This window comes from Schistocerca serialis, chromosome 2 (assembly GCF_023864345.2).
Source record: "Schistocerca serialis cubense isolate TAMUIC-IGC-003099 chromosome 2, iqSchSeri2.2, whole genome shotgun sequence".
Classification (NCBI taxonomy): domain Eukaryota; kingdom Metazoa; phylum Arthropoda; class Insecta; order Orthoptera; family Acrididae; genus Schistocerca; species Schistocerca serialis.
The window spans coordinates 649,229,033-649,255,198 of NC_064639.1; the positions used below are offsets into that span (position 1 = coordinate 649,229,033).

The window sequence follows — 26,166 nt, forward strand, 5'->3', positions numbered from 1 at the left end:
CTCTTGCTTCCTCTTCAATAATGTTTCTGTCGATTTCCAAGCACCATATTCCAGTACTTTTTTTATACGCGTCGAGTATGCTGGCGAAAACTGAACCAGTGAGACTATAAATTTCTACTATTTACATCAATAGAGGGTGGAGTGCGGTCTCTGAGACGTGCTTTCAAAATTTCTGTAAGTTAATGATTCTTTGTTTCCCTTCAGTTGAAGAGTCACAGATTTCAGGTTAATCTTTTTTAAATTTTAGCCCTTTACATTACTGGTACAGAAACTAAAGAATGACAATCTGGACTACCCGCTATGAAGAGCAATATTTATTTTCCAAATTGAACGTATGAAATATTGTCACTGCTCTTATTAGATATTTTACTGTGTGATTTGATTGCCAGAGACACGGTTAGTAGTGCTCTAAAAGAAGTACGGGAACTTAAACTAATGAGAAATGTCTGTTACGCGACATGGAGACAATGATTTTAGCATACCAGCTGCAAAAGAATTGTCATTAAAGCTTCAGATTTACGAAATGAGGGTACAGTCAGATGAAATACAGACTTCGATCTATTCTACCAACATAAGCAGTTTATTTTTCGCAATGGTTTACAAGTTTCAAAGTATTTTGTAAGATAATGAAGGAATACTGTCGGTAATAATTACACATAATTACACCATAATTCAACATACGGCACCGCACACACTTTCTTGAACCCTGAATACAAATGCAGATACCGCGTTCCTCTGTTCCGTAAAGGTGCAAGTTTCCTTTTCAGTGCGCATTATTGACAGCTTTTGGTGAGTGACGTTACGAAGATGACTTTACACCAGCTTTCTTTTTATGCAGCGCATCCCAGAAATCCATCCTCTCCTTGAACAAATTTTCCTTGATTGCAAGTCCATCGTTCGTTATCTCCAGGTATTGGCAGTGGTCCGCACTCACTGCAGGCCAAGTTACAGAGATAATCTCGTCGCCTCCTGGTGTTGGTTTCCTGAAAACGATGAGAAATTGCACAATGTAATTACGAAATCACATCTTCATTACATACCAAAAACCGACTATGTACTGGTTCACAGTAGAAAAAAGTTGATAAACCAGAAAAAAATTCATCTCTACTCAATATGAGAAGTAAATAAGGAATAGCAGTAAATGTAAGTAATTTACCCAGTCTTAGCGAAATTGGTCCAAAGTTTAGTCATTCTGGCGATGACCCTTCCCTCCACACTATTCGGTGGGCTGGGGTTGAGGAGTCCAAAACGAAACAGGTACGGGATATCATCAGCGTGAGCCGCTCCTGCACATAAAAAACCATTTGCTGTCACTGTCATTTCTTTAAGATATCTGATTTCATATAGAAAGGTGGAACACGATCAATCAATGCCGCTAGACAGTATAATTCATGTGGAAACTCACCTAGTACAATAATCCCCTCTCAAGTGGGTGTGTAACTATTTATTCACTAAGCTATTTATTTTTTACTGTTTATCTAGCAAAGCACAGTATCACAAACAGGAATACTTCTCAGATTATTAAGATACAATGTATACTGGAATTTAATGAGATACTGTTTTTGCCCTTGATTTCTGTCCTTGCTCTGTGAAAACCGACTACCTGAATTGAAGTAGACCTGCACTTACGCGGGACAGGTATACGATTTATACAGAAGAAAGGCTATTCACATACCACGTATACTTCCATTCAGCTGTGTTTATTAAATTATTTGCAGTCTATTTCGGATCATCATTGTCTTCCTCATCATTCGCTTCAACACCGTTATTGTTTAGTGCACTTCAGTAACTACATCCTATTAATGCGTTTCGTAACTATGAGAGTTTTGAGTCTTATAGTTAAATGACCTGAGGCATATTTCTAATCCTGTGCTTTTTATACATCATAATACTATTGTAAGACATATTTCTGTTGTCTATCGTCAAACCACAATTAATTAAAATAGGATTGAATAGGAATAATTAATATTTGTCACGTTGGAAATAATTGTGGTAGCAGGGAATATCTGCACCAAAGTATTGTTGATATAATTTTAAAAAAGGGCGGGAGAAACCACGTACGGATACATTTTAAGAAAAGAGCTGGAAAGACCGCGCATTGATACATTTTATAATGGTAGCAGGGATTGTCTGCACCAGAAAGCATTGTTGGCAGGAGAAACGGCACTTTAGCGTTCGTAGGAAGTCAGTAGTAAGCGAGAAGTGAAGCGAGAGGTTGAGAGGAGTAGTGTGCCTGCCAGCCACCAGCTATGATTTACAAGAGATTATAAACGGATGTACAGAGACAACAACTATTATCATAAGAGGAACTAATATTATTGAATTATTTTCTTTGCGAAACTCAAGACTACTGAAGGTATGTTTGTGAAATGCTAGTTGTAAGATTATTGTAAAAGTAAGTCCCATTTGAACGTTTGCAAAATCATTTCATTACCAACAGTAAATATTTGAAGCGTTTTCAGAATAGAATTAATTTTTGCCAGCATTATTGCATTATTGATTATATTCCATCCAAAAAACCATCAACGTAAATCTTTGCAAAATTTTATTGTTGTCAAGAGAAAATTTAACTATGAATTACGTAACTTCTCTCAAATTAATTAAAGAATAACGTGAGCTTTGCTATTAAAGAATAACGTCAGCTTTGGCAATAAATAGAGCCACTTATTATGAAAGCCCACCAGCAGCTAATAGAGGATAGTGAAACAGAGTAAGTATATTCATGTCGCAGTTCGATGTAGCAGTCAGATGGCGATCCAGTAACAGTAAAAAAGGTAAGGAACAGTTTTTGGTTATTGCAGATAACGACTGAGGGCCACGACGACGACACATTCTACACTCCTGGAAATGGAAAAAAGAACACATTGACACCGGTGTGTCAGACCCACCATACTTGCTCCGGAGACTGCGAGAGGGCTGTACAAGCAATGATCACACGCACGGCACAGCGGACACACCAGGAACCGCGGTGTTGGCCGTCGAATGGCGCTAGCTGCGCAGCATTTGTGCACCGCCGCCGTCAGTGTCAGCCAGTTTGCCGAGGCATACGGAGCTCCATCGCAGTCTTTAACACTGGTAGCATGCCGCGACAGCGTGGACATGAACCGTATGTGCAGTTGACGGACTTTGAGCGAGGGCGTATAGTGGGCATGCGGGAGGCCGGGTGGACGTACCGCCGAATTGCTCAACACGTGGGGCGTGAGGTCTCCACAGTACATCGATGTTGTCGCCAGTGGTCGGCGGAAGGTGCACGTGCCCGTCGACCTGGGACCGGACTGCAGCGACGCACGGATGCACGCCAAGACCGTAGGATCCTACGCAGTGCCGTAGGGGACCGCACCGCCACTTCGCAGCAAATTAGGGACACTGTTGCTCCTGGGGTATCGGCGAGGACCATTCGCAACCGTCTCCATGAAGCTGGGCTACGGTCCCGCACACCGTTAGGCCGTCTTCCGCTCACGCCCCAACATCGTGCAGCCCGCCTCCAGTGGTGTCGCGACAGGCGTGAATGGAGGGACGAATGGAGACGTGTCGTCTTCAGCGATGAGAGTCGCTTCTGTCTTGGTGCCAATGATGGTCGTATGCGTGTTTGGCGCCGTGCAGGTGAGCGCCACAATCAGGACTGCATACGACCGAGGCACACAGGGCCAACACCCGGCATCATGGTGTGGGGAGCGATCTCTTACACTGGCCGTACACCACTGGTGATCGTCGAGGGGACACTGAATAGTGCACGGTACATCCAAACCGTCATCGAACCCATCGTTCTACCATTCCTAGACCGGCAAGGGAACTTGCTGTTCCAACAGGACAATGCACGTCCGCATGTATCCCGCGCCACCCAACGTCCTCTAGAATGTGTAAGTCAACTACCCTGGCCAGCAAGATCTCCGGATCTGTCCCCCATTGAGCATGTTTGGGACTGGATGAAACGTCGTCTCACGCTGTCTGCACGTCCAGCACGAACGCTGGTCCAACTGAGGCGCCAGGTGGAAATGGCATGGCAAGCCGTTCCACAGGACTACATCCAGCATCTCTACGATCGTCTCCATGGGAGAATAGCAGCCTGCATTGCTGCGAAAGGTGGATATACACTGTACTAGTGCCGACATTGTGCATGCTCTGTTGCCTGTGTCTATGTGCCTGTGGTTCTGTCAGTGTGATCATGTGATGTATCTGACCCCAGGAATGTGTCAATAAAGTTTCCCCTTCCTGGGACAAGGAATTCACGGTGTTCTTATTTCAATTTCCAGGAGTGTATGTTTCGTCGGAATAATCAGAAAATCACTTTTAATAAGCAGCAGTTAAATTTTGTATTCGAAGATTGAGAAAGAGAATAAATTTCGAAGGGAATATTTCATTTGTTGTTATTAAGCAAGAGATAGAAATCGTAAGGGAAGGTTACGTAATATATTGCAAATGTAAGGTTATCATTAACAAAAGAGGTGTAGAGGAGACGGGAGGTTTCACTATTGACAAACATTGTTCTAAAGATCAGCTGCATTATTCTGTAACGTGGTGTTTTCACTCGATCACCTGTTTTTATTCCTCTCCGAGTTAGAAGCTTGTCTCCAAGATTTTGAATGGAAATGTGAAGCTATGTTGGACCCTCTCCTCACTAAATGCAGACACGCCACACAGGGAATAAGAATTACTCGGCTGGCTGCATCTACAATAACCTACAGTAGAGTATCTTCCGAACACGAGCAGCCTTAGGGACGATTAGATTTTAACATCTAGTCAACAAAGACGTTATCAGAGAGGAAACGTAAGGTCGGATTGCAGGAAGGAAAGAAAAAGGTTGTGCCCTGTGAGGTAACGGGCGAGTTGTGGTGCCCTGTAAATAATATATCTTCGAAGTTGGGGCTGCAGCACGGGCCGCTCGACCAGCCGGGGCCCGGCAGCCAACACGTGATGCCGAACGCTAGCCGGACGAGAGAGGCAGCCCCAGCGCATGGTCCAGCCACGTGGCTGGGAATTCCGCTGTGACGAGGACGGTGCTTTGTGTGGATGAAGGAAATGTCTATGCCGGGAGTGCCAAAGATGGCGGACTTTGTGAAACCATAATTAATAGTAGCCAGATGAATCATGATACCTCAAAACGAAACATTACATTACCATTATTTGCACGACGATTCTGATGGTGTAATCAGAGTTCGATTATCTTCATTACTTTAAAGTTTTATATCTGACGATAAATTATACAAATAACACCCAGCAACGAATTTCCAAAATCTAAGCACTTCATCCCATTTTGTCGATCGCCGTATCTTTAGAAGGCTATTAGTGTAAACCTAAATTAGTATGAATTATAGGCATGTAACTTGAATAGTACACGAGTTATTGGAGGTCAAAGTGGCTGATTACTATCGATCGCGTCCGGCCATAAGTACTCCACAGTTACACGAAAAACGGTAGCAGCATACTTACAAATACATTTCTTCATCTGTGTCTTTGTTTATATCCGATATATAATATTCATGAAGAAACTTGTTAAATATGTTCTGTGTTTAAAAAAGCACAGAGGCATTAGCCTACTGGCCAACCTTTTGCTCTATTCCTTTGATATGTGTTTATTTAATTTGTTTATGTATCTAATAATGTGTGTTAGAGCGTGTTTATGGTCCAGCTGTAGGAATATTTATTTTATTTCAAGTTATTTAAATGCAAATCCAGTTTTTCGATTGTGCTTCATTATGTTTGTGTGGATATGTTGGCTTGGAGACATGGAGTGAGCGCTCTAGGCAATGACAGAGCTCGTTAATAGTGAGACTGTATGGAACTGGGGGAGGAGAATCGTTTCGGCTACAGGGCACGCAGTGCCCACGACGGTACGGCACAGGACAGGGGACGGCACGACGCGACGGACGCACAGTTGGCGGAAGGACAGAGTATGGAGCGGTTTGTGCGTGGTCGTGGCAGACAGAAATACTTTGGAGTGCCATCTTGTGCACTTGTGGGATTTCCGTGGCTTCCACGGTGAAGATGTAGTGTGCGTTTAGAAGTAAATATCTCGCGAGCTGTGTTGTTGTTCATAACTAATTTCGTGCTGTAAGAATCTATTTTTTCCCTGTTATTCAACTTATATTTATTTAATTGCTGGACCATCGATACCAATAAGTGTTTTACAGAAATAACCACATTCTCGGAAGTACTTTTACTATCGTACTCATCATCTAAAGTCATTAGGATAATACCTACAAATTTTTTTAATTGCAGTCTTTCATTTATAAATTTATATCTAACATTCATAATTCGCTGTTGCCGAGTGATAGAAACCTTCGACCATTCGATTCATGTGTGTATTCTTATCGTATACTGTAGATTCAGCAGTATTTGGCCTGTAATGCGGCAACTACGTATCCCAGCCCCTAAACAAAGAAACCAGCCAAAACTTTTAATATTGCAACTCTTAGTCAGAGGATACGTAGTTGAAGGCCACCCCACAACATCGCATTATTTTGGAAATCCCGCAGCCCTTTTCAGATACTTTATCCCTTCATACACCGTTTCGATTTAAGGAAATCACCGCAAATTATTATTCATTTCGTTGGAGGGTCGGCGGGATTTCTCATAAAAATGCTTGTCGTAGACGATTTGTTAGCTATGTGCCGGCTACGACTCAGATACTGTAGGTGGTCAATATATTGCCTAAACGAATCACGTTTGGGAACGTACTTTGAGGTTGCGTGTAAAAGAAACATTCCTCCGTCGAGAATATCGTTTTCTTTTGTATATAATGTGAATCACCCCCTCATCGACCTTAAAATGTCTGCCAACTGCCGAGTCGTACTGCGTCTGTCGTCGCGAATGACACCAGCTCGCTGCAACATGTCAGGTATGATTGCCGTGGATGCCCTCCCCGACCGCTGCAAATTGTGGAGCTCCGCCTAACCGCCTTCTATTGACCTCACCGCCCATGCCCAGCGACTGACTGTACTTCTGACGACAGTAGATGCTGCAGAGACTTTGCACAAGCGTTTGTGAATATTCCCCACAGTTTCTTTCTCTGCAGCGAGAAATTCAATGTAGGACGTTCCTTGTAATGTTAATTAGTTCCAGACATTTTATAACTGTCCTACAGCTACACTGTCTATAGGAAGTTACGGAAACTTGGCGCGCTCACTCACGAGACTTGAAATAATACATACGTAAAGTATCGCATTCTTAGAATTGTTTTCGGCTGAGAAGAAGAATGAGATGCATTACTGTCTGCACTACCCTCGTACTAAGCTCATAATGTATCAGGATATCCTACAGACAACACAACTGCGTTGATCATTCAGTTACGAGCTAGAAATAAAGCATATTTCGGACTTGCGAAGAGGTCAGGTAAGGAGAGGTACTACGCCTGGGGAAGAATCTATGTGGAGCGCAATGTTCCGTCTCCTGATGTTAATTCATCGCTGCTGTAGACAGTACGCTCAGGAAGGGTATCACTGAATGAAGAGCTGCAGAAATAAACAAATATACTGTCTACTGCGAAAGAGGTGAATGGATGGTGATGTGAGACACCATTACGGTGTATAGTAAATGTTCAAATAGTTTTTTTGCACAAAATAAAATCCAATAACTAACATCAACTATTCAAGGGCTGTGTATTTCCATATCTAAATTAGTTAATTATCACGGTACAGACATTACTAGACGTAAGTCGCTCGGAGGTGAAGTTTGGAACGATAATTCGAACCTGCATTTTCACGGTCAGAATTCGTCGAGAGATTATCTCCGAATTAACAAAGTTTAACATGCTAAACTGTTGGATCTATCACTCAGACTCGTCAAACAACATAGCACACATTTGTGCCGAACGATCTGCGTAGCGAGCAGATTTTAGAGATTTCAGTTGGAGCAGATAACGGCGAGAAATTTCCGCGAGATTGCCGCTGCGGAATGTATCTGTTGCCCTCCTGTGGTATTTAAAACGAAATACATATATTTTCCAGGTTTTCAGGAGAGTAAAATTAAAGGAAATAAGGAACTAAGCTAAACCAACTAAATCCAATAACTAAAATAAAAGCAAACATAAAGAATATTTATTTATAATAATAAATAAGAAATATTTTAAATTAACTAACTTATAATAATATATTAAAATAATAAGTAAGAACTTTGGGAAGTAGGTTACGCACGGGGTCCTACGGTAAGGTGCAACCAGATTGGCGTATTGTCAGAGGAGAGTACATGTTTCAGGTGTCCTGTAGCCAACAGTTCTGTTGTGGTACTAATAAGAGGTACATCATACTATGAGAGTGAAATGATCCGGGAACTAGAAACGTACACCAAAGATGAAATACCCCAACTAGTACGATTCTTGTTAGCAAAGCGTCTAAATTGCGCACAGATTAAACGTGAAACTCTGGCAGTACATCCCGACCAAACGTCACATCCGTCCGACGATACGGAAATGGTGCAAATGATGTGCGCAATAACGCAAAATCGTGGGTGGTGCTGATATGGAATGAAAGAAAATCTTGCGCCACAATGTTTGCACATTTTCGGCAAATTGACAGAACAACTGGGGGAAAGATATGCCAATGAAGAGACCGTTAACACAGCCGTTTTCTAATGGCTTGGTAACTACACTGAAAAATAGTGTAATGTATTATCTCGCTTTGAAGCGTACTCCAGAATCAAAAAAGTTACTTAGCTTATCATAATAATGTCTGACACACACACACACACACACACACACACACACACACACACACATCAGCCACACTTGCAGTTACGATGGCAACTGCGCCGTTTAATTAACAGACGATAAAACAGTACTGCTTGCTGAAATTTATACCTTTGTATTTCGAGGCTCCGAACATCATCTTGAAAATGTTTAGCTTCGTTTCGACATCGAAGAAATAGAAGTAGACGGGTTGCGCTGCAGGGACTGAAGCATGCAACCTGGTGACTTCCAGCGCTGTGTACACGAAATAGTAGTCTCCTCGTAACTGTAACACATGAAAACACATTGATCGCATTCTTTCGCGGGACTGAGGACTGTAGTTTCTCACGGAACAAGGACATTCTTTAGTATACTAACGAGTAGGTACTTACGCTGGTAAGCTGTCTGCAATACCAGTACATATTTTCATTATCTCTGTCCCAGCGACCCACTTTACTGTAAACATTGCGTAAATTGACATGTGTGAACAATGCTCGAAGAAAGGAAAAAAAAGGAAAGGAAAAAAAAGCTTCAAAAAGACGAACGTATCAGTAACTGCTGCTGAGTAGTTAGCTCCCAAAAGGGTCGAACAATTTTGCATGGGGCAAGCTATGTTGAGGTTTGTGCCAGCACACTTCTGTTAGATATGCAATGCCTGTCAGGGGGACAAATTCTCAAACTATTTGAAAGTAAATCTCATGAAAGCTAAACTTATCTTTTTTCAGTCTTCAGCAGAAAGTAATTTTTATACACAAATTTTAAGTAATAAATGAATTAATAACGTATTTTTTCCAATTTTATAACCTAATTCTTTTCGGTTGTTTCCATCGTTCATGTTTTAATTTTCTACTTTAACACATTTATTTAATGATACATTTATCTAGTCTATTTTTTTCAGATATTGCTCACACATAACAGTAAAGAACGTCTTTGAGACAGTGTTCATGCAAAACAAATGATTGTTTCATTTGTTAGTCGAATTACATATATAACAGACGCATACTGGTTGTTTTGTTTATGTTGTTAGTAGTAATTATATTAATAGCTGACTGCAGGACAAACGTTTGTCCACGTTTTGGTTGTACTAAGTTAAGAATAGATGTCCCTATCCTGACGCTCCCTCTAGCTAACTAATGCAAGAAGAACATCTTTTCCTTCACTCTTAATGGAAGAACTGAGATGCCAAAGTTATATCAGAGGAGAAACACCATGACTAATTCCATTTCTGCAACCAACGTTGGTTAGTCCGTTGCCTGATATTATCTCTAAATTCATGCGAATTTGCGATGTTAAACACCATGATGGAATATTTGGATGTATATGTTGGTGGTGAAAGTTTAAAGAGGAAAAAGGCGTAAGTAATGTTTAGCATCAACATGAAATCATAAAAAGGTCGCAAATTAAAGGTTTAGACTACATAAACTACAGTGGGAAGTTACTTTAAAAGAAAAAAACATGGGTGAAGGCTGCAAGAAAGTAATGTCATGATAATAAAGGATATGTATAATTGAAAAAATTAATGATTTATTGTGTCAGTGAAGTATCTGTATGATTTTCCAGACGTTATCACCAATACTTTGAAAGAATTTTCGAAGAGGAAGGAAATGAAATATTGTCACATTTCCATGGCGTGACATCAGAGAATGTACACTATTCTTATCTTCAAGGATTGACTTCTGTAGGTAATATTTGTTGAAGGAGAGGAAGAGTACCAGAAGCAGCTAACAGCAAACCAAGGCATAACAACTTACAATATTTCATTACTTCCAGCAAGTGCCGATCAGGGGTGTCCAAGAAACATTTCATATTTATCCTTGGCGTCACAAGCCAAAGGCTCAGAAGGATAACCAATCTCTTTGCTTGTGAAATGTCCCCTATTGATAAGAGGGGTAAAAATGCACCAGGAAATCTCATTTGCAATGCAGAAATATGTATGATTATCGATCACATAAATTCCTATCACGAAAAACTAACTCACTATGAAACGTTTAAATGGGCAACTGAATGTCAAACTCATGCATGAGCAATTTCAAATATGGCATCCCCACACAAGTAATATTAAGTATGACTTTTGGATAAAAATATTCAAAGAACGGTTTACACTTACTCCACAGGTTAGCAAATATGGAACTTGTTAAGGGCTTAAAAATAAATTACGAAGATACTGAATGAAATACCAAGATCGTTCCTGATACAGTACCGATGGACCATAAATGCAGAGCTTCAAATTTTTCTGGAAAAGAAGTAGGTCAAAAAGAGGGTGATGTTGCAGGTATTGCCATAGATTTTATGTACAATCTGTCACTTCCTAGCATCCCGGTGCCAGATGCGTCCTACCTCTGGAAACGTAACGTTTGGGTTCAATATACATTACCTCAAAACAGGACGTGCAACATTCTAAACATTGTAAATTTATGATGGCGTCGCAAAAATAGGCCTGATGAAGTGTGTATTTCTTTACTGGACTTCACACAAAATTATTTGCGATCCAACATAAAATTATTTTATATATTTTCAAATAGGTAACTCAGGGAACATTAAGAATTAATCTACGGTAAGATTCCTGTGGCAGTTACGGTTTCTCAGCGTTTTGTCGCAATTAGTTATTTCCCGGTTAGAGACCATTCGCTACTGCGATATGACAAGGACTTCATGGTCATTAAGAAGAAAATGTGAGCTGTTTATAGTATTCACAGGACATGCACTTTGTAGAACTTATTGCTACTGCTAAGTACCTTACAAAACTATCAGGCGAAAGTTGTTTCAACTGAATATTATGCATTTCAAAAATGATGGTCAGAAAATTACAAATGCAGTGTCATGTCCTTAGAATCAGTGAACAGGAAAGTATTCCCATGAAGTGAGAAACAATCTTTCACTGTATCAGAATTCATGGAATTTGAATACAAAAGTGAGTGTAGTGGAAATGTGATAGCAAAGCGCACATTGGAGGCCTAGTTAGGCATACTTTTTCGTTTACTTATTGATTTAAACACAAAAGTAACTGCTGCATCATACGAAAACTGTGTCACTGAGCGGCAAGAAAACGGCTGACTCCAAGAAACTGGAGTCATATCCCTGAAGAGCACATTTCCTTTTATGGAGCACTTTACATCTGACTTTTAGCGGACTATGAAGAGCCTGAATGAATAATAAATATGGGGATAGGAGCATTTTACCAACCCTTCTGTTTCATTGACTGTGTTCAGTAGTTAAAAGTTGGTGTTCAGAACCTGTATGTAAACTTACAAAGTTTAGGTATTGAGAAACAATAAAGCTGTACTTCAGATCCTATTATGTAGCTTTACAGTAACAGTTTGTGTGTTCAAATCAATAAATTTTGGAGTAAACTGTTGAGTATCACGAAATTGCATTTGTGAAAAGCAATTGATTTCAGGAACAATACATGTCCACCAACATTAAGCGTTAAAATAATTGTATATTCACGACACTGAAAATAGTGTTTGGTTATCATCAGAAACTGTATCCTGTTTTCCCTCCGCACGTCTCATAAAAATGTATTCGCTTGGCGCCGGCAGCGCTAATTCGAATTACTTGGCTTGTCGCCGGCAGTTTTGACATTATCGGGAGATTATAAATTGTTAAGTTTTACTAATCTCATCGTTAGTTCTCATAAGTTCACAACCCTGTTACCCTACTTTCATAAAATTCCAAAGAGATACATACGAAAATATATACTAAATTTGTTTGTTTCATACACTTTTTTATTTGCATTGTCTTTCGTACTTAGTATTTCTCTTTCGTATGATATGCAGAAAAAGTCTCCAAGATGTAACGCAACTCCGCAAGACTTGCACATTAAGTTTGTTGTTCTTTTTCGTTTTTGAAACATACATGGCAGTTCCTTCGTTTTAGTTTATTCGTTTCGTAATTAAGTATTAGCTGATGTTGCTTTATGTGACCGGAAATGCTGTCAACCGGATCATGATGGGATGTACGCGCTGTAGTGGCAACCCCTAAGTTTTGCTCAGAAGCAGGTACATGATCTTTCATCTACGACACTTTCAATAAAAAATCGTGAAATAAGAGACTCTTGTGGTCTGTATCGAAATATTGCCATGTATGGAACGCATTAAATAATGCGCAATTAAAAACGTGCATGCAAACATTTTTTGACCATTTTATACTTTTTCTGTATGTAGGGTAATAGCTCAAATATAGGTCTGCCCGATCCACGCCTTTCATGTATGTGCTATAGTCTAATTCACTTTCAGGTTTTTTTAATTGTGTAATTGGTTTCTCTTCATTTTCTTTGAATATCAGTCAAGGTGGCATTATGTACTGTAGAGATCATTCGTATCGTTAGTTTTCGACACTCTACAAGCCTGTGCGAGAACTTCACCTTTCCGTTGATGACAAGCTTCAAACACATTGACTTTTGCGCGCTTCAAATTTTCCGGAAATCCTCTGTTTTGCCGTATGGTTCCACAAACTCTAATTTTCTTTGGAAATAACTTCTCTGCGAGTTCTACACTTTTTTAATAGTTATCCATGTAGAGGTGATGTAGTTTCCATAAGAAGGTCTCAATAGTTCCATCACTGTTTTCGCCCAGCGCCGGAATATATCTTGAACGAGGAAATGTATCCAGCACTCGAATCACACAGCATCCGAATGAGTGTGCCATATTTCGTAAGTTTCAACGGATTGTACACTTTAAAATTTAACCGTCCACTCCACGGTATCATTCCATCATCAATTGAGATGTTTTTGACTTGGGTTAAAGGTTTCTTTCAACTTTTTGGAAAATTAATCAGTTACGAATTGCACTTTGAAAAGCCGGTCGGCATTATCCAGTTTATTGCTGTTGTCGGAAAAATGAAAAATGATAGTATTTGTCTGAATCGGTTGCAGGACATCGTTTTGTGAAATATTGATGTGTATCAACGGATTCGTCGATTGTCATCGGTCCTGGCTTTTTTTACAGTTCCCATAAGGTAAGCAAGCACAGGCCATTTTCAAAGTTCGGGTCCCTAACGTCGACGAACTTTTTTTTTTTATCCAGTTTCCTTGTATTGCAATTTCGACTGTAGTACTTGTTGGTTTCGTTGCTAATATATTCATATAGATCGTTCCCAATATATAATTCTCCGATATTTTCGACGCTCTGTGTATCTTTGGGAAATATGTTTGAACCCGCAGATAATTGAAATTTATTATTAGTCCTCGGTAAATGAAAGTCTGACCACCGTGCGCTGTCTTCTCCTGATTCATACCAACCAGTTGGCAACCGTAGCGTTCGCCGAGTTGTTCTTTTTTTTTTTTTTTTTTTTTTTTTTGTGGTTTTCGGGCGCACAACTTCAGTGGTCATTAGCGCCCTGACTACTCTAAGAATGCACCGCGAGGCACAAGTTGACAACAACAACTAAAAGGGAAAACACAATAAAAGACAGACTGACAGGCATAGGACTAAAAAACATCATCAAATGTCCTTAGCGAGGTTTGTCAAATTGACAAAACAAAGAACACGAGCAGCTGCTCGTGGGTCATCCGCTAAAATGGCATCTAAAGTATTAGGCAGGTTAAGATCGAGGCGCAGTGTGTTAAGATCTGGACAGGACATTAAAATGTGTCTAACCGTCAGCAAGTGCCCACATGGGCAGAACGGCGCCGGCGCAGCCGTCAGCAGATGGCGATGGCTGAACCGGCAGTGTCCAATTCGTAACCTTGCTAAAACGACCTCCTCCCGCCGAGAAGGGCGTGAGGAGGACGTCCAAGCCACGGGAAGAGGTTTTAAGGCCCGAAGCTTGTTGTCGGTAAGTGCAGCCCAATCGGCATGCCACAGCGACACAACGCGCCGACAAATGACCCTGCTAAAATCGGACGAAGGGACACAACAAGAAGCTGTCCGAGGCTGGAGGACCGCAGCCTTGGCCGCGGCATCTGCAGCTTCGTTCCCAGGGATACCGACATGGCCAGGAACCCACATAAAGCTAACCGGCGTACCGACGTCCACCAGCTGCTGAAGAGAGCGTTGGATCCGGTGTAGGAAAGGGTGAACCGGGTACGGATCACTGAGGCTCTGGATGGCGCTCAGGGAATCTGAGCAGATGACATAAGCAGAATGTCGGTGGCGGCAGATGTAAAGAACAGCCTGGTAGAGGGCAAAGAGCTCAGCTGTGAAGACCGAACAATGGCCATGGAGCCGGTATTGGAAACTTTGTGCCCCAACAATAAAGGAACACCCGACCCCGTCATTGGTCTTAGAGCCATCTGTATAAATTAAAGTCATGTCGATGAACTTCGAACGAAGTTCCAAAAAACGGGAGTGGTAGACCGAACCGGGGGTGACCTCTTTTGGGAGCGAGTTGAGGTCGAGGTGAACGTGGACCTGAGCCTGGAGCCAAGGTGGCGTGCGGCTCTCGCCCACTCGAAAGGTTGCAGGGAGTGAAAAATGAAGGTGTTGAAGGAGGCGACGAAAGCGAACTCCAGGGGGTAGCAGGGCAGAGACATACAACCCGTATTGACGGTCAAGAGAGTCGTCAAAAAAGGAACGATAAGACGGATGGTCGGGCATTGACAGTAGCCGACAGGCATACCGACAAAGCAGTGTATCGCGCCGGTAGGTGAGTGGCAATTCGCCAGCGTCAGCATGAAGACTCTCTACGGGACTGGTATAAAATGCTCCGATCGCAAGTCGTAAACCCCGATGTTGTATGGAGTTGGGGCGGCGTAAGATGGATGGCCGTGCAGAGGAGTATACGAAGCTCCCATAATCCAGCTTGGAGCGGACGATCGACCGATATAGACGAAATAGGACGGTTCGATCCGCTCCCCACGACATACCACTGAGAACACGGAGGACATTTAAAGAACGGGTACAACGGGCGGCCAAATATGACACATGTGGAGACCAGCTAAGTTTCCTGTCAAAGGTAAGGCCTAAAAATTTGATTGTCTCCACGATTGGGAGAGCAACGGGACCGAGTCGTAAGGACTGTGGGAGAAACTCTTTGTAGCGCCAGAAGTTAATACAGACCGTCTTCTCGGCAGAAAAACGGAAGCCATTGGCGACACTCCAGGAGTAAAGACGGTCAAGAGAACGCTGAAGACAGCGCTCCAGGACACGTGTACACTGCGCGCTGCAGTAGATGGTAAAATCGTCCACGAAAAGGGAGCCTGATACATCAGCTGGGAGGCAATCCATTATTGGATTGATCGCGATGGCGAAGAGAGCGACGCTGAAAACTGAGCCCTGTGGCACCCCATTCTCCTGGCGAAAGGTGTCGGACAGGACAGATCCCACACGTACCCGAAACTGTCGATCCAGTAAAAAGGAACGAATAAAAAGAGGGAGGCGACCGCGAAGGCCCCATGTATGCATGGTGCGGAGAATGCCCGCCCTCCAACAGGTGTCATAAGCCTTCTCCAAATCAAAGAACACAGCCGCGGTCGGGCGCTTCCGCAAGAAGTTATTCATAATGAAGGTCGACAAGGTAACCGGATGGTCAACAGCAGAGCGGCGCCTACGAAATCCACATTGTAGATTGGTAAGTAGGCGTCGAGACTCGAGCAGCCAAACCAATCGAGAGTTAACCATTCGCTCCATCACTTTACAGACACAGCTGGTAAGCGAGATAGGTCGATAACTGGAAGGCAAGTGCTTGTCCTTCCCCGGCTTAGGAATCGGGACAACGATAGACTCGCGCCAGCATGCGGGAACATGTCCCTCAATCCAGATGCGATTGTATGTACGAAGAAGAAAACCTTTACCCGCAGTAGAAAGGTTCTTCAGCATCTGAATATGAATAGAATCAGGCCCTGAAGCGGAGGACCGTGATCGGCCAAGTGCGGTTTCGAGTTCCCGCATGGTGAATGGGGCATTATAACTTTCACAATTCGAGGAGCGGAAGTCAGGTGGCCTAGCCTCCTCTGCCTGTTTGCGGGGGAGGAAGGCAGGGTGGTAATGAGCGGAGCTCGAAACCTCGGCGAAAAAGCGGCCGAAGGCATTGGAGACAGCCTCAGGGGCCACAAGGACTTCATTCGCGACCTTCAAGCCAGAAACTGGGGAGTGGACCTTAGTGCCAGATAGCCGGCGCAGGCTACCCCAGACAACAGAAGAAGGAGTAGAACTGCTGAAGGTGCTTGTGAATGCAGCCCAGCTGGCTTTCTTGCTTTCTTTAATAATACGACGACACTGAGCACGTAATCGTTTATAATTAATACAATTCGCCACTGTAGGGTGGCGTTTAAAGGTGCGTAAAGCACGTCGACGAGCACGTAAAGCGTCTCTACATGCTGCGGTCCACCAGGGGACCGGTACGCGACGTGGAGAAGTAGAGTGAGGGATGGAATATTCAGCAGCAGCGAGAATGACTTCCGTGAGGTGTGCGACCTGACGATCGCAGCTTGTGAAGGTTTGATCCTGAAAGGTCGCCCTGGAAGAGAAGAGCCCCCAGTCTGCCTTGGAGATGGCCCAACTAGAGGAGCACGGAGAGGGAGTACGCTGCAGGAGATGGATAACACACGGGAAGTGGTCGCTCGAATATGTATCAGCAAGTGCATACCACTCAAACCGGCGTGCAAGTTGGGGAGTACATATAGAGAGGTCTAAATAGGAATAGCTGTGAGATGTGTCCGAAAGAAAAGTAGGGGCGCCAGTATTGAGGCAGACAAGATTGAGCTGGGTGAAAAGGTCTGCTAACAAGGAGCCCCTCGGGCAGGATGCTGGAGAGCCCCAAAGGGGATGGTGGGCATTGAAGTCTCCAGTTAACAAAAATGGTGCAGGTAGCTGAGCAATAAGTTGCATCACGTCTGCCCTGGTAACGGCAGATGACGATGGAGTGTAAACGGTACAAAAGGAAAACGTAAAAGTGGGGAGAGTAATGCGGATGGCAACTGCCTGCAGGCCGGTGTGCAACGTGATGGGATCGTAGTAAATATCATCCCGGACCAGCAACATAACCCCTCCATGAGCTGGGATACCTACCACAGGGGGTAGGTCAAAACGCACAGAGGTGTAGTGTGCCAAGGCAATTTGATCGCATGGGCGTAGCTTCGTTTCCTGGAGGGCTACGACGAGCGGACGATGCAAGCGGAGCAGCAACTTAAAGTCCTCTCGGTTGGAGCGAATGCTGCGAATATTCCAGTGAATAAGTGCCATCGTAAGAAAAGGAAGATGAGAGAAGTGGTCACCTCGAAGGCCGCTTAGGGCCTGGCTTCAAGCGAGCACTGCCGCCGCTATCAGGAGGCGGACAGTCATCGTCCATGGGGTCTATAGGGTCATCGACCATCTCGGGAGGATGGCCGTGAGGGGGAGCTTCCTCCGCCGGTGAACGGCCAGATGTTCGGCTACCAGCGGTGCGGCCAGGCGAAACGGATGACGGCCTGGGGCGGCAACCGCTGGGTGGCGCAGGAGAAGAAAGGCGCCGCGGCGGAGAAGGAGAACTGTGCTTCCTATGCGCCTTTTTAGAAGGACGTTTGGTGGAAGTACCGGTCGAAGGCTGGGAGGTCGAGGGACGGAGGAAGTCTGCACGGGATGGTTCCTTCTTGAAGGCCCGTGCATCTGACTTCGGGGTCTTCGACTTAGCAGAAACTGAGGAAGTGGCTGGTGTCTGTGGGGTGACGGGAGGAAGAGGAGACGTCGACCGCGCGATCTTAGCACTGGCCGAACGGACGACCGTGGTGCTGAAGGTCAGATCGCATGTCTGGGTTGCTACCTCCCGGGTAGTCCGAGGAGAGGCGAGGACAGTGCTGTATTTCCCCGCTGGGAGCAGCGTGGGCTTCCTACTAGCCAATAGCTTGCGAGCAGCCCAGGTGGACACTTTCTCTTTGACTCGAATTTCCTGGATACAGCGTTCTTCCTTATAGACAGGACAGTCGCGGGAGGATGCGGCATGGTCACCCTGACAGTTCACACAACGAGGAGACGGAGGTGGACAGTCACCCTCATGGGCATCCCTGCCACAAGTGCCACATTTAGCCGCATTGGAGCAAGACGCTGACACTGGTAGCAGCGCGTAGGTGTCGGGACATAGGGGCGAACAGAAATAACCTCGTAGCCCGCCTTGATGCGCGATGGCAGCTTAACACTATCGAAGGTCAAGAAAAGTGTCCGGGTCGGTACAAGGTCATTGTTGACCTTTTTCATGACCCGATGGACAGCCGTCACACCCTGCTCAGCGAGGAAAGATTGAAGCTCCTCGTCAGTCAAGCCGTCGAGGGAGCTACTATAGACTACACCACGAGACGAATTCAAAGTGCGGTGGGCCTCCACCCGGACAGGGGACGTGTACAAGAGTGTGGCCCGAAGCAGTTTTTGCGCCTGAAAGGCACTCTCAGTTTCTAGTAATAAGGTACCGTTACGCAACCTGGTACAAGATTTGACAGATCCGGCTATGGCATCTACGCCCTTCTGAATGACGAAAGGGTTGACAGAGGAAAAATCCTTTCCGTCCTCAGATCGAGAAACTACGAGGAACTGTGGGGCAGGCGGTAGTACTTTTGTCACTGTTGGCTGGTCACGTTTCCGTTTTTGGGTCGAAGTCGAAAGCGATGGAGTAGAATCCATTGCGGAGGAATCCCCCAGGATTGCCAGCGTCTCCGATGGCGCGCTCCTTCCTTGTGGGGACCCTCTCAGAGGGCACTCCCGCCTTAGGTGAATGTTTACACCTCAGGTCACACCTCCCGAGAAACAGACGGAGGGACCAATCGGCATGGTCAGAAGGTATCAGCTCAGGCAATCACCCCTCCCCGGGCCTGGCCTTTATCAGGGGGTACGCGCGTGCCTTACATGTCTACCCAGGGCGGGGACTTACGCGTTACCCCGTCACCGGCTACGCGTGCGAACGCGTGGGTCGGCCTTCAGACACGCACAGGGAGGAAGGAAGAAGAGGAAAAAGAAGAGAGAGAGGGAGAAAGAGGACAGACTGTCTGAAACGCCGAGGCGGAGACCAGAGAAGGCAAGGAGAAGAAGGCAATGAGAAGGCAAGGAGAAGAAGGCAATGAGAAGGAAAGGAGAAAAAGGCAATGAGAAGGAAAGGAGAAAAAGGCAATGAGAAGGCAAGGAGAGAAAGGCAATGAGAAGGCAAGGAGAAAAAGGCAATGAGAAGGCAAGGAGAAAAAGGCAATGAGAAGGCAAGGAGAAAAAGGCAATGAGAAGGCAAGGAGAAGTCAAGGGAAAGAGTAAGGAAGACAGTGAAGTGGAGAAGAGCAAGGAAAGGAACCAACAAAAGGAAGGAAGAAACGAGAAGTGAAAAACCAAAGAGACCACGATTATACGTCGTGAAACCGTCCGTCTCCGGACGCAGGCGCTAACTACCCCCGTGAGGGGGATGGACTCCTTTTAGTCGCCTCTTACGACAGGCAGGAATACCTCGGACCTATTCTAAACCCCGGACCCGCAGGGGGTGAGTTGTTCTTGGACGAGTTGTCTTCCGACGATTATGCTTCACCTTCATTTGTTTTGATATTCAATGTCTTCTTCCCAATCGGCCAAGTCGTCCGCGCATCCATCGTGATTAATCGTGTCGCCTCTTTCGTCTGCCATGATGAAAGAGCACAAGTACTTACGAAAACAAGAAATTTGTTGGCGTGTGTAACTTACTGCTACCTAAACAAAAAAAAGATAATGCAAAAGATACTGAAGTGCTGCCGCCGGCCACTGAGCGATACTATGCACACGACACCTCTGTGGTGTCGCTGGACGGCATAGTGTTAAAATAATTCTACGATCACGACACTGAAAATAGTGTCTCGATATCATCAGAAACTGTATCTTACTAAGCGTAATTGAACTGACAAGGCAGCAAATAAACATTTTTCCATTTTTCTCAAAAGCAACAGGCATGGACTAGTGCTGTTTCTGCAGTCAGTGATTCTGCGAGTGGGGTTAGATAGAAATGCTCCTCTACATAAGTTTCGCCGTGAAAAGTTTGAGAAGAGCTGCTCTACAATACTTGAGTATTTGTCTGCATAGAAGTGGCTATGATTAGAAAATGCAGTTTCAGTTTGTTGATTGCCGTTTCATATTCTCAGAATTACCGGTTTCGGGCAGTGATATTTATCTTCTGATCTGTTAAAAAACACAAAGTAAACAGCGATAGGGTTCTGCGTTTACAATATCACAAAGCTAAAGAGTTTCTACTTATTTACAACAGTAACGTTGTATACACAGCATTCACGTAGTTACAGAGTAACACGCCTCAACGAAAACATTGCCACTTCAACTGTACTATCCTAAAGCTAACTCGTATGCCGTAGCCTTATGTAATAAATTTAAAAGAAATTTCATTGATAGAAAAAGCCTATAGTGTTACTGACAACAGAAGTAAGTGACCTTGACCGCTCACATCCGCACGAAAAGTGCTCAGAATATAAACCCTTCACCCCAAAAACAGCGCTATAAGAGATCCGCATGCAAAACCGCGTCTTACCACGGAAAACATTTGAATGGTCAATCATTAAATGTCTAAGACAGGAACTTTGGTAAAACAAATTGCTGTATTTCCCTCTGCTAAAATAATTGCTCGATTTGAACAACCATCTTATTTTACTGGCGTAATAGTGTCACACAGCTATTCAGTCTTCAAAGTGCAGGTGTGGGATTTCAGTGATGTGGTCAGAGCAAAAGCAGAACGGAAAGATATTCATAAGAACAAGCCTATCTAACAGTATGTTTGGTAAAAGGCATGTTATGACGCTGACATTCAAATATCATTGTCTGAAAACTTAACTGGTGCGGTGTTTGATATTGGCCGGCTTGAATCAGGAATGTGAAAAACTGTTTAGTAAGCTGCCTATATTGTACTGTTCCACTTTGCTTTGACCACATCATTGAAGTCCCACACTTACAGGCCGGCCGAAGTGGCCGTGCGGTTAAAGGCGCTGCAGTCTGGAACCGCAAGACCGCTACGGTCGCAGGTTCGAATCCTGCCTCGGGCATGGATGTTTGTGATGTCCTTAGGTTAGTTAGATTTAACTAGTTCTAAGTTCTAGGGGACTAATGACCTCAGCAGTTGAGTCCCATAGTGCTCAGAGCCATTTGAACCATTTTTGAACCACACTTACACGACTAGCAGCAAATATAATTGTGTACTTTGAAGACGGAATAGCCGGACAAAGTCTATTTTTCAGAGAGCGCGATTATTTTAAGCAACTTACGACCGCAAAATATGTGTGATTTGCAACCCATTATTTAAATACTTTGTCTCTTCGCTTTACCAAGGTTCCTCTCTTAGATCTTAAGTAATTAATCATTCTAATATCTCTCGTGGTAAGACGCGCAGTTTTGCATGCGAATGGCTCATGCTACTGTTTTAGCATTGTGTAAGCACATTTTCGTGCGGTTATGAGCGTTCGAGGTCACATTTTTTACGTGTGCTTTCTGTACGTACAAACTGATTTAAAAACAAAATCTGGAGGTAATTTGTGTAGTAAACATGCCAGAATATCTAAGATAAGAAACTGAAGAGATTTTCCTAAATTGAAAAACTTATTTTCTTAAAGGTTATGAGTTACAAAAGTTTTACGATATCCGCCCCTTCCTTTCCATTAAATCTTCGTTGAGGGAGCTGCGTAAAAGCCAGACCAAGTACAGGTGTCTAGCGAAGGAGTCTTTGATTTCAGAATTAGACATCTTGAAAACTAAGATCGATAGGCGAGTGCAACAAACGGTATGTTTATTGTGAAAGCTGTGAGCATTTTATACAGAAGTTTCGAAACTGTTCGAAAAGCTGCTAACAAATCGCGCTGTAAATGCAATACGTCGTGCCTATACAAAGTGCAGTGCAGAAGAATCACGTCCACCGCTGAAACGTTGAAGGAGGTTACCGAACCGAAGGAAGAGTTTGAAATCATGTATTTCACTGAACAATGTGTTTTTCTGGTACTGGAGTACCACAGGTTAAAACACAGTCCTACAGCAAAAAGGCCAGTTTTCAAACACGTCTGAATGTTCCAAAAGAATATTCGCAAGCTATTCGCCAGAATCCGACGGACAGGCTACGCGGTCGATGATGTGGAGGGAAATTTTGGGCCAAGGAAAACTATTGTTTCGTCCTGAAACTGTCGCCCAGGTTTCTGTGATTATTCAGTGAAATAGTAATACGACCAGAACGAAGAACTGCAGCAGATATTGGTTCGAAGCGTTCCAGCACGTACAAGCCGGCCGCTGTGGCCCAGCGGTTCTAGGCGCTTCAGTCCGGAAGCGCGCTGCTGCTACGGTCGCAGGTTCGAATTCTGCCTCGGGCAGGGATGTGCGTGATGTCCTTAGCTTAGTTAGGTTTAAGTAGTTCTAAGTCTAGGGGACTGATGACCTCAGATCTTAAGCCCAATAGTGTTTAGAGCCAGTAAAACCAGCACGCAGAAAATACTGAGACAGGGACTACACATGTTTCTACTCAGTATCCAAAGCTATTATAGCACACTTGTACGACCCGTGCGACAGACAGCTGACTTTGCGAATCACATTCTGACAATGATTCATAATGAAAGATTTGATGCTGGCTGCATCTGATTCACAGGCGAAGTGCTTGCACCGAAATGGCGGTGTGAACACACAAATTAATCAATTGTGGGTTCTCAAAATCCTTATTCGTGTCAAGCTGAATTACTGTATACTGTTACTATTTAGGCTGCTGCGTGTAGCACAGACTTTATTGCCCCTTCTCCCATGCGAGAAAGCATCACTAATGAATGTTACGCTACATTTTGGAACACAGCGTGGGAGTGTCGATCGAGCACAGAGTGAGTGCTTCAAGCAAGATGAGGCCAACCCACATCGCAAGGAACTGGTGCTTGGTTTTCTTCAAGAATACTACAGGAATAGAGTCACTGCGCTGGATTATTGCACAGAATGGAATGGCCTCCATATCCGTGCGACCTGACTTCCTGTGACAGCTGTTTGTGGTGCACATCGAAAGACACTTGTTCGTAAACCGTCCCACCGTGCTGGACGAGCTACAATCGCCACTCTGCTTGGCATCTGAATTCATTTCCGTCGAAACACAGTAGTATTTGATGGAAATTTCGTTGTTCATTTGCGTCACCTCTATACTGTGTCTGGTGGATATTCCGAAACGGTTGTTATTTGGTTGCAATGACTGCCTACTGCGGACTAGTTAAATTCCTACAAGCTGCTCAAGCTACCATGTGTTAGCTACTTTTCGAGCCATTTCGAAACTTTTGTACGACTTCTGCACAAAATTCTTACCGCTTTCACCATCAATATACGCTTTTTGCACCAATCTATTAAACTCATTATTCCATATATTTAATTTTGAATTCGAGGACGCCTTCATTGGAGACCTTGTATGAATACTGAGACGTATTCTTTAAAGAAGAATAGGAAAACTGTTAGAAGCCGACTTTGGGGAAGATCATTTTGGATTCCGGAGCAATACTGCCCCCACGACTTCTTAGAAGGCAGGCTAAGTCACGGCAGACCGACATTTATGACATTTGTAGACTTAGAGAAAACTTTCGACAGTGTTGACTGAAATTCTCGCTTTGGAAGTCTGAAGGCAGCTGGGATAAAATACAGGAAGCGGAAGGCTATTTACAACATATAGAAAAACCAGGCAAGAATCATAATAGTTGAGGGGTAATGTCTGAAAAGGAGGTGAGAAAGGGCTGTAGCTTATCCCGATGTTATTCAATCTGTACACTGAACAATCAGTAAAGAAAGAAAATTGTTGTGTAGGAGAACTAAAAAATTTGTGGCTTACCGATGGCAGTGTAATTGTGTCAGCAAACGCCTTAGAAGATCAGTAAAACGGTATGGACAGTGTCTTGAAAGGAGAATATAAGATGAACATCAATGAAAGGAAAACCAGGATATGGAATGTAGTCGAATTAAATCAGTTGATGCTGAGGGAGTTTGTTTGAGCAGCAAAATAACTGATGATGGCCTAAGTGAAGAGGAGACAAACTGCTGGTTGACAATGTCAAGGAAAGTTTATCTGAAGAAGACAGACTTGTTACATCAAATGTAGACTTACGTGTTAGGAAGCATTTTATGAAAGTATTTTACGGAATGTAGCCACGAATGGAAGTGAGACATTGACGACGAGCAGTTCAGCCAACAAGATACTAGAGGCTTTTGAAATGTGGTCCCACAGGAGAATGCTGAAAATTACATCGGCAGATGGCATAAGTAATGAGAAGTTACTGAACAGGACTGAGGCAAAGAAATTTGTGGCACAACCTGACTAGGAGAAGGGATCGGTTGATAGGACACGTTCTGAGAAATCATGTGATCACAAATTTAGCATTGGAGGGAAATGTGAGGTAAAAGCCATAGATGGAGACCGAAAGATGAATAAACGAATTCAGAAGGATGTAAGTTGCCGCAGTTATTCCGAGAAGAAGAGGCTTGCATAGCATAGAGTAGCTTAGACGGCTGCATCAAACCAGTCTTCGGATTCAAGACTACAACATAAACGTGATCGTCATGGTAACCGTCTAAGAACCGCGTTGCCACCTCTGCACGTACCTGCGCATACTGCAAGAACGTGTCGTCGCCTAGCGGCCGGTCTCCCAAGTAGAAGCGGCGGATTTCCTGCGCGGCCGCCCGCTTCTCGTCTGGTGTCGCCGCTGCCGTGGACGGAACCAGCGCATCGAAGTTGGCGTTCAGGTCGCGCCACGCGTCCTTCTTGCCCAGCACTGCCGGAAATTCAGATGTTTGATCGTATCGTCACTGTAAATGAGTAAGCATGGCGTCAGCCCGCCCGGTTAGCCGTGCGGTCTATCGCACTGCTTTCCGGGCGGGAAGGCGTGCCGGTCCCCGGCACGAATTCGCCCAGCGGATTAGTGTGGAGGTCCGGTGTGCCGGGCAGTCTGTGGATGATTTTTAAGGTGGTTTTCCACCTGCCTCGGCGAATGCGGGCTGGTTCCCTTTACTCCGCCTCAGTTGCGCTCTGTCTGCGATTGCTGCGGAAAGAGTTTCTCCACGTACGTGTACAACGTAATTACTCTACCACACAAACATTGAGGGTTCTACTTGTCTGGTGTGAGACATTCCCGAGGGGGAGGGGGGAGGGGCGAGGGGGAGGGGGAGGGGCGCGAGGGAGTGGGGAGAGGGAGGGGGGAGTGGGTCGGGGCGGTCCACTGGGTGCCGAACCCCGGACCGCACATTAACCATGGGTTCAGAGTGGGGCGGCGGTGGCATGAGTGGACTGCTGTAGCCTATTGTGGGGTTGTGTACCATTGTCGGCTACAGCGGGGACGAAGCCTCTCCGTCGTTTCTAGGTCCCCACTTCCATACAATACAAGCATGGCGCCGTTTACCAGCCGTTACAAACGGCGACAGAACTGGCACATGAGATACCGGTAATTCATGCCCTGCAGCGGATGTTGTGACAAGTCTCTCTTTTCCACATAACTACATACTGCGTACGTCACATGTAATGCTACTGATGTGTACACTGCGTTAATAGATGTACTGGAGAAAATTTAACTTTAAATAAAGCAAGAGCAAAACACTAATAAAATATACAAATTACATATTTTACGTTTTTGATAACTTTTTTAAATACAAGTACTCTAA

The 26,166-nt window shown here is 44.2% G+C and overlaps 1 protein-coding gene across 4 annotated transcripts in view; it reads right to left on the minus strand.

Annotated features, from left to right (window-relative positions):
* Window positions 1–559: 559 nt before the first annotated feature.
* Window positions 560–26,166, minus strand: part of LOC126457729 (esterase E4-like) — a 339,670-nt gene continuing 314,063 nt past the window's right edge. For 2 of the 4 annotated variants that reach the window (XM_050094268.1, XM_050094267.1), the window contains exons 7-10: window positions 25,114–25,283; window positions 8,795–8,948; window positions 1,157–1,286; window positions 560–983 (exon numbers count right to left, since the gene is read on the minus strand). In XM_050094268.1, the coding sequence (XP_049950225.1) occupies window positions 800–983; window positions 1,157–1,286; window positions 8,795–8,948; window positions 25,114–25,283 (638 nt within the window). In that variant the 3' untranslated portion in view covers window positions 560–799. The remainder of the gene's footprint in view (window positions 984–1,156; window positions 1,287–8,794; window positions 8,949–25,113; window positions 25,284–26,166) is intronic. The other 2 variants (XM_050094269.1, XM_050094270.1) reach the window with 2 other exon arrangements.